Source organism: Cydia splendana, chromosome 16, assembly GCF_910591565.1.
Source record: "Cydia splendana chromosome 16, ilCydSple1.2, whole genome shotgun sequence".
In the NCBI taxonomy this organism is placed as follows: domain Eukaryota; kingdom Metazoa; phylum Arthropoda; class Insecta; order Lepidoptera; family Tortricidae; genus Cydia; species Cydia splendana.
In genome coordinates, this window is record NC_085975.1 from 18,466,704 (window position 1) to 18,483,024 (window position 16,321).

At 38.5% G+C, this 16,321-nt stretch overlaps 1 protein-coding gene across 1 annotated transcript; it reads left to right on the top strand.

Annotated features, from left to right (window-relative positions):
- The first annotated feature begins 5,478 nt into the window (after positions 1-5,478).
- Positions 5,479-15,877, top strand: LOC134797930 (nose resistant to fluoxetine protein 6-like). The gene is made up of 13 exons (XM_063770272.1): positions 5,479-5,658; positions 8,252-8,391; positions 8,852-9,033; positions 9,371-9,516; positions 9,814-9,928; positions 10,238-10,325; positions 10,732-10,898; positions 11,393-11,578; positions 12,339-12,512; positions 13,011-13,164; positions 13,959-14,145; positions 14,883-15,025; positions 15,600-15,877. Exons 1-13 carry the CDS (start codon positions 5,592-5,594, stop codon positions 15,744-15,746), a joined length of 1,896 nt encoding a protein of 631 aa, XP_063626342.1. The 5' UTR covers positions 5,479-5,591; the 3' UTR covers positions 15,747-15,877.
- Positions 15,878-16,321: the final 444 nt, after the last annotated feature.

The following is a 16,321-nucleotide window of genomic DNA, read 5'->3' on the forward strand; positions in this document are numbered from 1 at the left end:
TTATCACGAAAATTGACAGTGCTACAGCAATAACGTTGCAACAGAGTAATGCTGCTGCAGTCGCCATACCTTAGAAAGTTATTGAAAAAGCGAGCGAAGCGAGCGCGAATATTTTTCGATATAAAAACGCAATTTGATAGACAGTTGTACATTTTTACTTTTAGTATGGAAATCAGTCACATCATTTTATCCGGAAATTGACAGTGCTGCAGCAGTAACGTTGCAACAGAGTAACGCTACTGAAGTCGCCATATAATAGAAAGTGATTAAAAATGCGAGCGAAGCGAGCGCGAAATTTTTTCGGTATAAATAGGCAATTTGATAGACAGTTGTACATTTTTACTTTTAGTATGGAAATCAGTCACATCATTTTATCACGAAAATTTACAGTGCTGCAGCAGCAACGTTGCAACAGAGTAATGTTGCTGCAGTCGACATATCTTAGAAAGTTATTGAAAACGCGAGCGAAGCGAGCGCGAACATTTTTCGATATATTATTAATTTATTATTTATTAAATCAACATAATTATTCAATTATTTTTGTTGATATCCGTGTCTTCTAAACTTAGAGTTAATTTGGCAAAATCTTTCCTCGGTGGCTTATTCATGTCACAATGTATTAAATTCAGCTCCATCTGTTAGTTTACCAGGGTACTCAATAGTGGTAGCACATATTTGAAAAAAGTTTGCCCCTCCTTCCTAAGTAGCGCCATAAGATTCAGGGGCAAACTTAAGTCAATCGAGTGTTGTGGCTACCCCCCCTTTTAGGGGTTGAATTATTATAGCCTATAACCTGGCCGGGGATTTTCTCGACAGATTAGTAAAGTTTTCATCAAAATCCGTTCAGTCGTTTTCACGTGATGCGCGTTCAAATAAACAGACAAACAGATAAACAGATAAACAGACGAACAGACAAAAATTCTAAAAACTTTTGGAACGTGTTCTGTTATCGATTCTAAGTATCCCCAGCCAACTTTTTTCAAATATCTTCCATGTACAGACTTTCGACCGTCTTCAGCTTTATTATATGTATAGATTATATGTATAGATTAAATCAACATAATTATTCAATTATTTTTGTTGATATCCGTGTCTTCTAAACTTAGAGTTAATTTGGCAAAATCTTTCCTCGGTGGCTTATTCATGTCACAATGTATTAAATTCAGCTCCATCTGTTAGTTTACCAGGGTACTCAATAGTGGTAGCACATATTTGAAAAAAGTTTGCCCCTCCTTCCTAAGTAGCGCCATAAGATTCAGGGGCAAACTTAAGTCAATCGAGTGTTGTGGCTACCCCCCCTTTTAGGGGTTGAATTTTTATAGTCTATAACCTGGCCGGGGATTTTCTCGACAGATTAGTAAAGTTTTCATCAAAATCCGTTCAGTCGTTTTCACGTGATGCGCGTTCAAATAAACAGACAAACAGATAAACAGATAAACAGACAAACAGACAAAAATTCTAAAAACTTTTGGAACGTGTTCTGTTATCGATTCTAAGTATCCCCAGCCAACTTTTTTTCAAATATCTTCCATGTACAGACTTTCGACCGTCTTCAGCTTTATTATATGTATAGATTAAATCAACATAATTATTCAATTATTTTTGTTGATATCCGTGTCTTCTAAACTTAGAGTTAATTTGGCAAAATCTTTCCTCGGTGGCTTATTCATGTCACAATGTATTAAATTCAGCTCCATCTGTTAGTTTACCAGGGTACTCAATAGTGGTAGCATATATTTGAAAAAAGTTTGCCCCTCCTTCCTAAGTAGCGCCATAAGATTCAGGGGCAAACTTAAGTCAATCGAGTGTTGTGGCTACCCCCCCTTTTAGGGGTTGAATTTTTATAGTCTATAACCTGGCCGGGGATTTTCTCGACAGATTAGTAAAGTTTTCATCAAAATCCGTTCAGTCGTTTTCACGTGATGCGCGTTCAAATAAACAGACAAACAGATAAACAGATAAACAGACAAACAGACAAAAATTCTAAAAACTTTTGGAACGTGTTCTGTTATCGATTCTAAGTATCCCCAGCCAACTTTTTTTCAAATATCTTCCATGTACAGACTTTCGACCGTCTTCAGCTTTATTATATGTATAGATGAACTGGCCTAAGGAGCCATTTGAGGGTAGATTTTGTTTACTTTTATTTAAATACCAAAAGATACAGAGTATAGAGTAACTTGAATAAATCATTTCTAAAAATAGGTTATAGTCAGTACCTAATAGTATTATATGTATATTTCTACTCGCTCTATTTTCTTTATATAAATTTTTTTATCGGCGAAAACCAAACATACCTATAGGTTACCTATGTAAAATTTTATGCCAAGTTTCATGTCATTTTAAAAGCGTAACTTCGATTGTATGGAAGCCCTTTTTAGTGGCGGGTTCGTGTTGCTCTTAAAATAACAATGTCAACAGTGTGTAACATCTTTAAAACTATGCGCATGACCACACACGACGCAAAAAAAAAAAACAGATTTTAACGTTTATCGTGATTGACCAACAATCTCCGTAATTAATTACTGAACATTATCTGTTAGTTACAGTCATTAATATTATCCTTGGGGACCTTTTGGAACACGGGATTATAGTGTTTATTGCTAGGATATTGGATGCTACAATAGAATGAACATTATCAGGGGCGTTGTGACATTTTTGCTTTCGATTTTAGGAAGACCACACGGATTGTGATAGATCGATGGGTTGTAAGGTAAAACTATATAGTGTCTGGAGTTTGTGTATTTGCTTAGTATTTTGTAAATTAACAAGGTAAACGATCAAACTGACCTCCTGAGTCCCGTTTATTCCAAAACTTAATTTCAACAAACTTAATTTAAATAAGACACGGTTCCAAATTCAATAAAGAAACTCACATACATACAAACATGAACGCTGAAAACAATACACTCTTTGTTTGGGCAGTCGTGTAAAAACAAAACTTAAGCTTCTGGGACTTAGGAGGCTACCTATGTACAGGTTATCTTATTGTCTACAAAGTCATGAGTAAAATATTATAGTATGACACACCTCGGGTATTTAATAATAAAGACTCAGATCACAGTCATGTTTTTCTCTGTACAATTCCCTGTGATCTGAGACATTTCTTACTCTACTACACTACGTATGTTATATGCTATATCTACACATAATATATATAATAAACGTACTCGTACCCTCTATGATGCGTTCAAAAAACCGGCCAAGTGCGAGTCGTTTCGAGCACGAAGGGTTCGTACCATTACGCAAAAAACGGCAAAAAAAAATTACGTTTGTTGTATGGAAGCTCTACTTATCTATAGCGGCATCAGAAATACACCATTCTGTGAAAATTTCAACTGCCTAGCTATCACGGTTCATGAGTTGCAGCCTGGTGACAGACAGACGGAGGGACAGACGGGCAGACGGACAGCGGAGTCTTAGTAATAGGGTCCCGTTTTTACCCTTACCTAGAAAATATAGCAACCTGTTTACAAAACACCACATTTTATGTATGCCTTGTATTTCCATTATTCAGGAAAATAGGAAAAAGGAATTTTATTATGCACCGTTTTCCCCTGCGCCTTGAATAATGGATATAATATCCGATAAGTAGATAAGTATTTACTGCTTACGTTGCTTACTTAAAACAGGGGAGCAACTCTACATTTTTTTGCAACTAGAGATACCTACTTATGACCGCACATTAATCTTCTCGACGCCGTATCAAAAACAAAAGCTGTCACTCGGACGTCACGTCACCGACGTGTCAAAACTGAAATTGAACTTTATGCATATATGCACGTAGGTTTATGTTGCTCTGTGGTCTGTGACGGATAAATCCGTCTTTGGCGTTGGACCTCCGGGGCGGATTTATCCGTCATTGGCGTCCACAAGGTTAAGTTGGTAAAATATATAAACTTACAGGATATTACGAGCAAATGGAGACTGAAAATAATTAACATAAATACACAAATTAACATAAATAAAATTATACTTATTTAGTAGTAAATATTTATCGTACATGTTATTTACCTGTATTTTTGCTAAATTAATATGTCACAAACAAATTAAAACTAGTTAATAAGATAAACCCACGTAATTTACGTGTAGGTAAATGGAAATAGTTACCTACTTTTTTTTATGTTACCTCTGAAAATAATATATCCTGCCAATTAAATTTAAAGTCCTTTCGTGGTCGTATCAGAAAATCACTACTTACCTATAAAATTTCAATATTGTGCGTTTACCACTGTCAAATAATATTAATGTTTGTAATAAAAATAAGACTTACCAAAAATATATTTAATTTTTGCAGCCAGCGTTATGGGCTCAATGCCGCAGGCGGAGGTTCTAGAAGGGATATTCTTTAAATAACTTCTTTTTATTTTCATATATTTTATTAGTATATTTTAGTTTTTATATAATATTATAAGTATTAGTTTAATTTTTAAGTAGGTTTATTTTAATTTTAGTTTAGTTTTTAAATCTTTAATTCATAGTTAGTTTTAATATTTTTTTATTATTTTAACATCAAAAGGGTCGATCAGGGGGTTATATGTATAACTAGAAGACGAATAAGAAAATAATATAGATATTAGCGCTAAAAAAATACTTTCTTTGCACTATTTTTTTAATCCTAATTTTAAATATTACCAAGCACGTGTTTTTAGTAGCTTTAGCTTCCAGTCATGGCCCTTATTTTATTACCCAATTATATAATCTTAAAGACCCTGAGGCAAATAGATGCTTTGTTTTTCTTTTATATTTATATTGCGATTTATTCTGATTTTAGGAGATGGCGGGACGACTTGGACGCATTTTTATCCGGATTGGCGGGAAAGTACAAACGATAGGGTTGAGTGGAGGAAAGGAGGGGAGGCCTTTGCTCAGCAGTGGGACACTAAACTAGGTTAAAAAAAATGTATCTAAATACTCTGAAATTAATTATACTTCAGTTTAAAATTTGGCTCTTCAGAGTCTCGGCTATGTCACTAGCTACTTTAACACTAAAAAAATTATACTGATAGTTATGGTATGCAGGGTAACGATAATACTATTGAAAATAAATGAAAATTAACCACGAGTTTGTGTGTCGAGCCAACTTTTTAAACATTTTAATGTTTTGATTGGAGTCTGCTCTTAAAAATATAATCTAGTTTCCGTGTATTTTTATTTTCATGGCATTTGCCTGTGATTAAAACGTAAAATATCAATTCAATAAAACGACAAACAATAAAAAAACTACAATTTTGCGTTAACCCCAGTGGCGGCGCGTCCATAAAAGCCGATTCCCACCGGCTTGCCTGTTTTTGGACGTTTGAGCGGAGTTGTAAAGGAAATATGTAAGCCAAATTAGCCCCGGCTTGCCTATGGATATGTTTGACGCGCCGCCACTGGTTAACCCCCTCTTATGGCATTGCCATTTTAATTCGTCTCTCTGTAACTAAGGAACCCTATTTAAAAAGTCAATAACACTAATAAGGTTGTTTCTGTATTTATTACAAACCCTGTAATATTTTACATTAATATTTTATTTGGTGGTTGACTCGTGCCAGCGCAAAGTCGCTTGACTTATTAAATTTAATTTATTTATAACACATTAAGGCAAAATGCAGAAATTACTATTGTTAATGTTTTTGGCCCATCAGGCATCAGGTGTTATATACTCGTTAAATTGTAAGTATTTTTTTTATTTGTGTTGTCATATTTAAGTTGTCATGTTTTATTTAAGTCATTTGTTTGATTCATGACTCACTGGACTTATTGGCAACTTTGAGAAATAAGTAGTTGGCTGAACAGTTTTGGTATTCTTTAATAATATTTTACAGTAGGTACATAATGGTGCTAGTTTACCGCACTAGTGCGATAATTAGCACATTACGTAACTATGTCGCAAATTTAAATGGCTATATGTACTGTAAAAGGTAAAACGTTGTACGATACATGTGCGAATAGTATGATAATAATAGTGCGTAATGTATTCATAGGTCACATGTCCACTAGCCATTAATAGTATTCAGAGTTTAAGATTTGTGTAAGTTTAATTTGCAGCGTTATGAGATGACCGTTATGGAATAAAAATCGCCATTTTTATTTTCTACAAAATCTTCCACTAAGTTACGAAAAGATATGGTATTTTCGTAACTCAACGGAATTTTTTGAGATTAATGATTTCGTGTTTATGTCGCCCCAAATAAAGAGTTCTTCAAACCAGCCAAATTTTATCCAAAACCAATCAAAAATAAATTCTACAACGAAATAAAAATCGGCCCAGATACACCAAATAAGTAAAATACATAGGAATACAAACATTTATATGTAGTACTTGTGTGTAAATTCTGATCCCTTTGTTTGACATCATTATTGAAAGTCATAATATAATGATTGTCAGATTATCATTAGTCATAATTCTGAAACCGTTAACTTTTCAGGATTTTCGTAAGGTTATCCCATAAATATGTTAGGTTAGGTTAGATTTATTTTATGGCAATCCTGAAAAGTTACGCGTTTCTGAGAAAACCAAATTATGACTAACGAATATGCGGACAATCAATAAGTACATTAAGACTTAAAACTTTATGGGAAATAGAGACCCGCGTTAATTTCAACCGTCTACTTATTACGAGATATGCAATAGGTAGAGTCCTCTAGAGTTAGACCTAGATAAGTCTGCAACGAATTAGATAGCACACGCAGTGCCAGTGTTATTTTAAACGTGAAACTTCTATGAAATTATGACGTATAAATAACACTTACACTGCGTATGCTACGAAAATCAAACAAATCACGTTTTCTTTGTTCAATTTAATTTAAAAAGAGGTTGTTATAGCGGCAATAAACTCACCACTCTGTCAATTTTTAAACTGCCTACAACTTACTGTCTAAGGCTCAGTAGGTTCGTGTTCTTCTCTAGACTTCTAGTAGTCTAGTTTTAGTAATAAGGTCCCGTTTGTCACCATTGTGAAGTTTATAGCTGTGAAGAAACACTTTAAAGGATGACTCACGTTAGACCGGGCCGTGTCCGGGGCCGGAGCTTCCGGCGCTTACTTTTCTATGACATGAGAGGCGATCACCTGATGCTTTCCATAGAGAACGATGCGCCGGAAGTTCCGGCCCGGTCTAATGGGAGTCATCCTTAATTTAAATAAAAACCTTTTGACTATAGTTCTCCTAATTTTCAGCTCTGGTATATTATGTTTAAATATGAATATTCATTCCAAAATTAACTCATCTACGTAGAGTCCGATTCTGGTTTGATATTTTTTGTGGTTATGGTACGACATTGAAGATCGCTCACGCTGAGTGGTGCATGCAAATGAAATAAACGTGAGATGCGCATCAATCGCCAGGACGAGTTCAAAACCATAACATATTGTTACATCTGAAATATCTGAATCGGGCTGTTAGTTAAGTTCATCTTTTTACAATTTAAAATTAATTATATATTGCTTTTGTTGACGCAAGCAAAGGCCAGGATTTGGAGGTCAAATATAATACTTAAAATAAAAATGAATTTAATTTTATTATATTTCTATTGTTATTTGAAAGAAACAAGTTTCATGTTTCAGATTTATTATGTTATTCATAAACTGATTCATATAGGTTTAAAATGATTTAGCAAAATCACATACTTAGCTTAGTTTGATTAAGTACATTAATTATTTTATTTAGAATCAGCTTAGGGTAAGTAAGGGACCCAGGGAGAAAATAACTTACCATAAATAAAAACCAAGTGTTTCGTTTCTTTCTCTACCGGAGGCTTTCATTCCACCCATTCAAAATTAAACCTCAATAAAAAGATTTTACCAATTTCAGAACTTTATTTGTATACTACTTATATGTTAATATATTTTTCCTTTTTGTTGTGGGACGTACCACATTATTACAATCTATAAATTGTAAATACAGAGGTCAATAACAATTAAAAAATCAACGATGATCAACTGATGATGAAAGCTGGCGGAATTGGTAACGCATTGGACCGGCAATCCAAGGATGTGGGTTCGAGGCCCACGTTGGCCGGAGTTGTTTTTTTTTATGTAATAGTCAGCAAACGAGCAGACGAGCCGCCTGATGGGAAGCGGTCATCGTCGCCCATGGACATAAGCAACATCACAGGAGCCACTTAAGCGTTGCCGACCCTTGAGAACCCTAAATACCTGCTTCTTGAAGAATCCCATGTCGTACCGCAAAGGAAATACCTTGATTAATGATGAGATTGACATCTATTTACAATTTATAGATTGTACTACTTACTTATATGTTGCAGTAACGGAGTACTACAAACTGCCGGAGTTGCACGAAATGGACGACTACGACCGCTGTCTGGTGGCACCCAAAGGACTCTATTGCGTCCTAGATGCAGATTTGTACCCTGGAGAAAACCCGGACCTTATGCGAATTTTACAGGTAATTAAAAGTTAGACCAAGATAAGCCTGCAACGATTTTGATAGCACACGCAGTGCAAGTCTTATTAATGCGTCATAATTTCATAGAAGTTTGCTATTAAGATCATTGCAGACTTGTCTTGGCCTGAGGGCCTACCGCGAACCACGTTCAACGTGTTGCCCCCCTGTCACACTTACGTACGAATTTACAAGTGTGCAACACGTCGATCGTGATTCGCGGTGGGCCTTCTGACTTCTATCCTGCTCGCGTTAAAGGGCTCCACAGGCCTTGCAACAAAACGCATGCGTTTTTCAACAAATTCAATCGGTCAATCAATCGAGATTTTTGAATTTATATTAATTCAGTGAAATCTGTTACATACAGGTTTTTCACCAAACGAAATTAAACATTGGATCCATAAATATTATTTGGTTAAAATTTACAACAACCAGTCTAGCTTGACATGTTATTTCATTTCAGGAATACTCTGCCAGTACGAAGAGACACTACAACCACACGCAAATACACAGAGCGTTATGTGTCACAGAAACCTGTAAAGATTTCGCACTGGGAAGATACTTGGAACACCCAGAAGACCTAAAGTTGGTCCTTGAGGAATGCGTGAATGCTTCCATATGGCGAACACACAAGTTGACCGCCAGGTAACGTAAAAATCTCTATTACCACGTCTTTCACTCAAATGATGGTACTTAATATTCATAAAATAAATAATTATAATTCAGCCTATATACGTCCCACTGCTGGGCACAGGCCTCCTTTCATGCAGAGGGCTTGGGCTATAGTCCTCACGCTAGTACTTAATATTCATAAATTTTATAAACAGTTTACCGGAGTGTTGAATTTTTTGATTCGCATTATTTGTTCATCAAAATACCTATTGACAATTCCAGAATTTATTTATTGAATCTAATGTGACTTGAGGCACATAATATGCACAAATTTTCGCTTGATTACTACATTAAAACTCTTTTCTTGCAGAGTGACGAATGTATCGACTTGCAAGAAACATGGGGCAAAAAGGCATTTCACCGCCGCAGATTATGTGATGGCAGGGGTTTACATGACTCTCATAATAGTTAACGTGCTGGGAACATGGCACGATTTCATCCAGGATGACACACCAGGTTAGTTCAGTGTCTTCAATTGAAGATTTGTATTGAAAACAAAATAGTAACGTCTTTAATCCAAGTTTCATAGTTGACAACCAGTTTAGGCGGACGCGGACAAGTGGTAACGCATGCGACTTTCCAAACGAAGGTCGCGAAGTTTAACCCCAGTTTTTACCAATGAGTTCCTTGGAATTACTCAGTGGAGGAATTTTAATCTTAAAAAGTTAGCTGTAGGTAAGTACCTGATCATCCACTTTCATTTAATGAACGTCCGCAACTTGTCTTTAGTTCTTCACGTTTAATTAATTCCAGGGAACCCGTACTTAATGGCGTTCTCCATCCGACGCAACTGGCGCAAACTGACCGCTGCCGGATTCGACGGGCCCGACCACAGATTGAGGAGGCTTCGCGTCTTCAATGGACTAAGGTACTGTCAAATGAGATTTGAGAGATAAAGTTTCAGTAGAAACGGAACTGTCGGAAAGACGTTTCATGATAAAAGCGAAAACAAAGAATCACCTCATAAATAGGGTTGGAAAATACTGTTTTGAACCAGGAAAACTCTTTATTCATTTGGACCTCAACACTTGAATAGTGAGATCTTTTCGGATTATTTTTTCATAAACCGAATGAAGTCTGTAGGTACGAGTATGTATGTATCCTGACTGTGTATCCAACAGGGTCAGAACTTTTTTGCAGACTGTTTTTTATCAGAGATTTTTTTATTTGTCCACAGAACCCTGACGATATTCGGCGTGTTCACGACCCACACAGCCCTAGTGATGGCCTTCTCCTTCTTAAAGAACCCTCTCTACTTCGAAGTGGTAAGAAAACAACAATAGCCTATGACTGAATTAAAATTAACGAATCGAAGCCTGTGGAAATGACTGAAATTATGATGGCGCATTTTGCTTAAGAAATAAAATCATTAAATAAATCAATAACTCTCCAACAGAAATAGATATCGTGTATGCTTTTACGGTACATATCACTAAAAACGCATTTAACCCATTTGCTAGCCCGAAATGATCCTATACGTGCTCCGTGAGCAAAATTTTGTACTGAACACTAAAAAGCAAAGTTGTTGTTGAGCTACGTTAGACATGAAACCACAATTTACTCCATTTGCATTGCAAAGAAGCTTTTTGCTTCCAGATTACACCAAGATTACCCCAAATTAGTCTTTTCCTCCGAGACTGTAGTAAAATTACCCATATTAATTCATCCCAGGCCTACGAAGACCCCTTTAAAGTCCTGCTCGTGAACGGCGACGTGGTCACGTACACGTTCTTCGTGATGTCCGGCTTCCTGCTGGCGTTCAACTTGGAGCTGCTGGCGGAGAAGACTAAGATCACGTTCTGGGAATGGCCTAAGGCTTTGGTGTTGCGTTGGCTGAGGTGAGAAACATTAAAGAGACAAAAAGGTCCTTTTTTGACCCTTTGGAGTTAAGTATTACATTGAATATTCTATTAGCTTGAGAGGGCATACTGTCTTCTGTAGTCGTCTTACTGATATGGCGGCCGATATCCCTTCATGGAGTCAACTCAAAAAACTACTTGTCAGCTTAACCAAAAACAACGTATTTGAAAGGGGCCTCTCCTTCTACATTTCATCCTCCTATGTACCGGTCACAGGTCATGTTTGTCGTAGAATCGATGGCTGTTGAGGCGAAAAGGTTCTCGATCACCGTCGATATGATCTACATCGCATAGAAATGTCCTTCCTTGATCCTTGAGATCCCTGGGAGAGGCCTACGTCCACATGTAGGTAGCTCCACGTCACTCCACGTCCACTTCATTCAGCTGATGATGATGAGTCGTCAATTACCTTGCCATCTAAATCTCTTTACTTTTACACAACATTCTTAACACTGCATGCCGTCCGTTTTCAGATTGACCCCTGTGATGGCGATAGTGTTGTTCACGGTGATGACCATCAACCGCCACCTGGCGGACGGTCCGCAATGGGACTTAGTGGTTACGAGCGAGGCCGAAGCCTGCTGGCAGTACTGGTGGGCGCATATGCTGTATATCAACAACTATATCTATGACAACTCGCACTGCTTGCCCCAAACTTGGTAAGTTTTTCAATTTTTTTATTATAACTGTTGTTAGTACCAGTCGATGTAGGCTGTAGGAAAATACCTTCTTTAGTCGCTGCAACTATCATCTGCAAAGATGCTGTGGCCAATGATGATGATGTTATAGTACCAACGGCCCTCGCTTGGGATACGGGCGACCGTTGGACGGGCCTTTGAATTAAATCTGGCCGCGTAGCCAAGATGCCAATCGCTTACGCTCCGTAGCGATCGAAACGCAACTGTCACAGTCGCACTAATATAGAAGAGCGATAGAATAGAGACACAAAGCGATTCGATGGCGACGCGATAGCGATTGTCATCTTGGCTAGGCCTCCTGTTTAGAATTAAAACTTGATACGCTTATGAATTCTTGCGTGTTTAAACACGCAACGTAGTTTAAACTAAACAATTAAACATACTGCAGCCTTTCAGTTACCAGTATGGAAGAGTATAAGAGTGCCTTTTTCTTGGAACTTGTCAACAACTTTTGGAATTAGTTATGGTCTGAGTTTGCCAATCATAAAGCTCTCTCTTGACCAATTTTCCTATCTATATTATGAGTTCGTCGATGATAAGGGGAAGGGGAGAGGCCTAGGCCCAGCAATGGAACACCATAATAGGCTAGTAAAAAAAAATTGTCCGTACCTAACTGGGAACGGTATAGGTACCTGTATCCATAAAAAGGCCTTGATGACTGTTTATATGCATGCTTTTTTATGAAATAAACAGATTTTTTTTTTTTTTTTTATCTTTACAGGTACATAGCAGCTGATACACAGCTATTCGCACTAGGTATGCTGGTATGCGTGGTGTTCCGCCGTCCGCGCTATCAGGCGATAGTACTAGCTGTTTTGGGAGTGCTCGCGCTGCTTATGCCAGCGGCTCACACCTATTTTCAGGACTTGGATGCGGTGGTCTATCAATCTCCAGAGTAAGTTAGACAAATTATTCTCTATACTTTTATTTTAATTAAATATGATGGGAAATGGGAGATGGTATGGTCACGTCAAAAGGCGTTCAGAAGACCATATGGTAAAGCTTGCCCTAAAACTGCCAACCACTACACGCAACTTAGACAGACCACCTTACCACCTGGAGGACGACGGTTGAAAAATACCTAAAAGATGCTTATTTAAATAAAGACGTTGCGCAAGACCGCGCTAGATGGAAATTGAGGACAAAACAAGCCGACCCTAAATGGGAACAAGTCTAGCGAGAAGAAGAAGGAAATGGGAAGATGAGATGGCAGACGCTTTCAAACAAAACTTCATACAAACTACAGCGTGCGTCAATTTTATTCTTGGGATTACATTGCCAAGCGGACCCCAGGGTTATTAAACGAGACGTAGCAAAGGCTTAAATAAAACCTTGTGAATTGATTTGAAGGTATTTTCAAAATCTTGATTAATTTAAGTGTTTTCTTCCCCAGATTATATCGCAGCCTCTACAAGACGTACGACACGTTTCGGATCATGTACGTGCGTGCGCACACCAACATGTTCACCTACGTCCTTGGCATGGCCTGCGGGCTGCTCGCCATACATTGGTTCAAGAATGAGAAGGTCGTCTCTGAGAGATTCCAGGTTGGTTCCCAACATTATTTTTTAGCCTAGTTTAGTGTCCCACTGCTGGGCAAAGGCCTCTCCCCCTTTCCTCCACTTATATGATCTGTGCCTCCACCCAACCCTGTCGTTTGTACGTTCCCGCCAATCCGGCTAAAATGCGTCCAAGTTGTCCCGCCATCGCCTTTTTAGTCTACTATATAATTTATTCACCAAAACTGTCTAATTCTCGACGGTTTTCTGACTATCCTTTGGTTCAAGAACAAGATGATCGTCTTTGAAAGATTGCAGTGTACCTAATCTTTAGCTGTAAATTCATGTCCATATGTGCTCGGCAGATCCGATAGACTGCTGGCCGTCTACTATTTCAAGAAGATCCATGTCTCTGAAAGATTTCATATTAATCTTTACTCATCAGCTGTTAGTTCACCAACAATCTTGAAACTTGACCAAGATTTCTAAACTTGCAAGAAATTATTTCTTCTTTCTACCGACCTTTTGTAAGCGGAGTATGGACAATTGTAAACGCACGAGTTAGAAGCAACTAAAGATATAGACAATTTTCGCCACATTGTCCCTCCTTTTTTTCCCTAGCCTAATTGAGTCCCGCTGCTGCGCAAATGCCTCTCCCCGACTCCCGATTTGGTGTTTCCTCCGGCCAGTTGTTCAGGAAGCTGTCCATGTCATCCCGCCATCTCTGTTTGGACCTGCCCCTTCCACGTCCCTCTATCGGCATCCACTTGGTGGCTAATTACCTTACTGACCTTACTAATATTTCAAAATGGATCATCTCATTTATAATTTATATTTCCCAGAAATATCGCTGGGTGATCTGGGTGACGCTCCCGATCGGGGTCTTCAACGTGTACTCGGGCTCCTTCTTCTACGCGGACGGCTACGAGCCCTCGACGGCGCTGAGGGTACTGTACGCCACGCTGCGGAAGCCCCTGTTCCAAGTCTTCACCTTTTTGTTCATTATGGGCTCCATCTTTAAGGCTGAAGGTAGGTACACACATTCACACAAGGTTAACAAATTATACACCTAAACCTTCCTCAAGAATCACACAATTGATAGGTGAAAACCGAATGAAAATCCGTTCAGTAGTTTTTGAGTTTATCAAACACACAACCAGACAGACACGACGGGGGACTTTGTTTTATAAAACACCTTAATAAGGTGTAGTGATTAATATTCTGTCAACGAATCTTTGAGCTATGCCTGACTTCTGTGGGTTCTTCGACAAACACATAAACAAAATGGAACTTACTAATACGAAGTGTATTGTCGGCGAACAGTCAGTACCGTCTTTACCATAAGGGCACACGGGGTCCTAACCTAAGGACAGACAGTAGGTATCAGTATATTTGATTACCCATAATAAATAGAAGAATATAGTAGAAAAATGTTAGTTTAATTAGCTTTCTTTACTTTCCAAAAGGGCCCCAAATTCTTGTGCCCTGGGGCCCCAGCATAGTTTAAGACGGCGCTGCGAACAGTCCAACGACGATTTTGTTGTTAGAAAACCATTGTAGCTTCACATTTTAACTGTAAACAGTCACAATACTTGCATGTGGCTCGAGAACTCTGCCGCCGAGCGGGTTCCGGCACTCGTGTTAAGCATGCAGACCTCTTTACGCTACTTTTAATGATAGAGGTACCCTGTTAAGTGCCTTGAATTAAAGCAAGATGAATGAAACACTTCAATGATGTAGCTTTACTTCAATAAATCCTCCTACAGGTGTACTCCGTGGCATCCTAGAATGGCGCGGCTTCACTTGGACTGCCCGAGTGTCGTACTGCGCGTTCCTACTCCATACTTTAGTGCAGCGTGGTCTAGTCGGCTCGCAGAAGCTGCCCACATACATGACGGACTATTACTTGGTTTGTACCTACCTAATAGCGGCTACCGAAGTACTCTGCCCTACTACCTACGCATATATATTGTCTAATATACCGTATGATTGGAATTTTCACGTCACTAGATCACTAGCTAGTCATTGGATATATATTTTAAACGGGTTCTTATTAAGTCGAATAAACGCTCGACATGTTTCGATCCGTTTTTTAAGGATCTTCGACTGAAGTTGGAGTGCAGTCGGTGCGACGTCCTAGTCTTAGGGCCAGTTGCACCAACCACATTTGACAGACTGATCAACGTCAGCCGGCGCGCCCCGGCGCTTTACTATGAAACTTTCCATACATAAAAATTTTGCGAACTCTTTAACGATACGAACAGTTTGGTGCAACCGACCCTTAATCTACTGATCGAGCGTGCGACGTGTTCCGTTGAAAATGAATTTATTACGTCACTTATGATTGTGGTGAAATATTAGGACTACTGTAGTTTAGTTTGCCCTAAACTGGCATATTATTAGTTTCTGTCACCCTTGCTCGCTTGCCTTTTGTGCTGAATAGGTATATTCTGTGTGACTGAAGATATTTCTTCTGTTCACAGCTAATGATACTCGGCGGTACTACGTTCATCACGACCATAGCGGCGGCGCTGCTCTGGCTGACCGTGGAGGCCCCGATAGGAGCTCTCGTCAAAGCCATCATAGCTCCGGAGGCGCCGCCACCACGGGAGGAAACTACCAAAGTTTAACACATTGAGTGCCGGGAATCCGCTCGGCGGATTCTCTGTTCGTAGTCGCTTTTCTCTACAAAGCGGGAAAACGCTGGGATCGGCTACGAGCGTAGCGCTGCGAAAACGTTGGCAGAGAATGCGAGAATGTTGAGTTCCACGAACGCATTACCATGTCGGAAATGATTATCAAAACTCAATCCTAGGGACTCCAGGGGTTATCACTTTCAGTGCGAAGTGCCCCATTTACAATACAAAATGAGCACACCTAATTAGCGTGTTCTCTTCGGCTGCGGATGTGTTAAAAACCACTGGAAACACCACTAAAAAAGATGGTCCTATTAGATATGTATTTTCACCACACCAGCTCGGAAAGGCTTACTTTGCTCTTCAAAACCGGATAGCAAAGTTGCACTTTGCTATCAGTAATTCTCAAGTGAGGCAAAGTAATCAAATGCAAATTTTGAGTTGTTTTGTTGTCTTTTGTTTGCTGGTAGAATTGACTTTTAAATGATGATTTTGGATGATAAATATTTAATAACATTCATTTGAATTTGATTTTGTTTGATATTTTACATTTAATATTTGCTTCGGAT

Bases quoted from the DNA above. Each gene is read 5' to 3' on its own strand.
- LOC134797930 (XM_063770272.1), top strand. From the start codon at position 5,592: ATGCAGAAATTACTATTGTTAATGTTTTTGGCCCATCAGGCATCAGGT. The intron at 9,929-10,237 runs GTACTGTCAAAT...ATTTGTCCACAG, and splicing joins CGCGTCTTCAATGGACTAAG to AACCCTGACGATATTCGGCG. The intron at 12,513-13,010 runs GTAAGTTAGACA...TTTCTTCCCCAG, and splicing joins GTGGTCTATCAATCTCCAGA to ATTATATCGCAGCCTCTACA.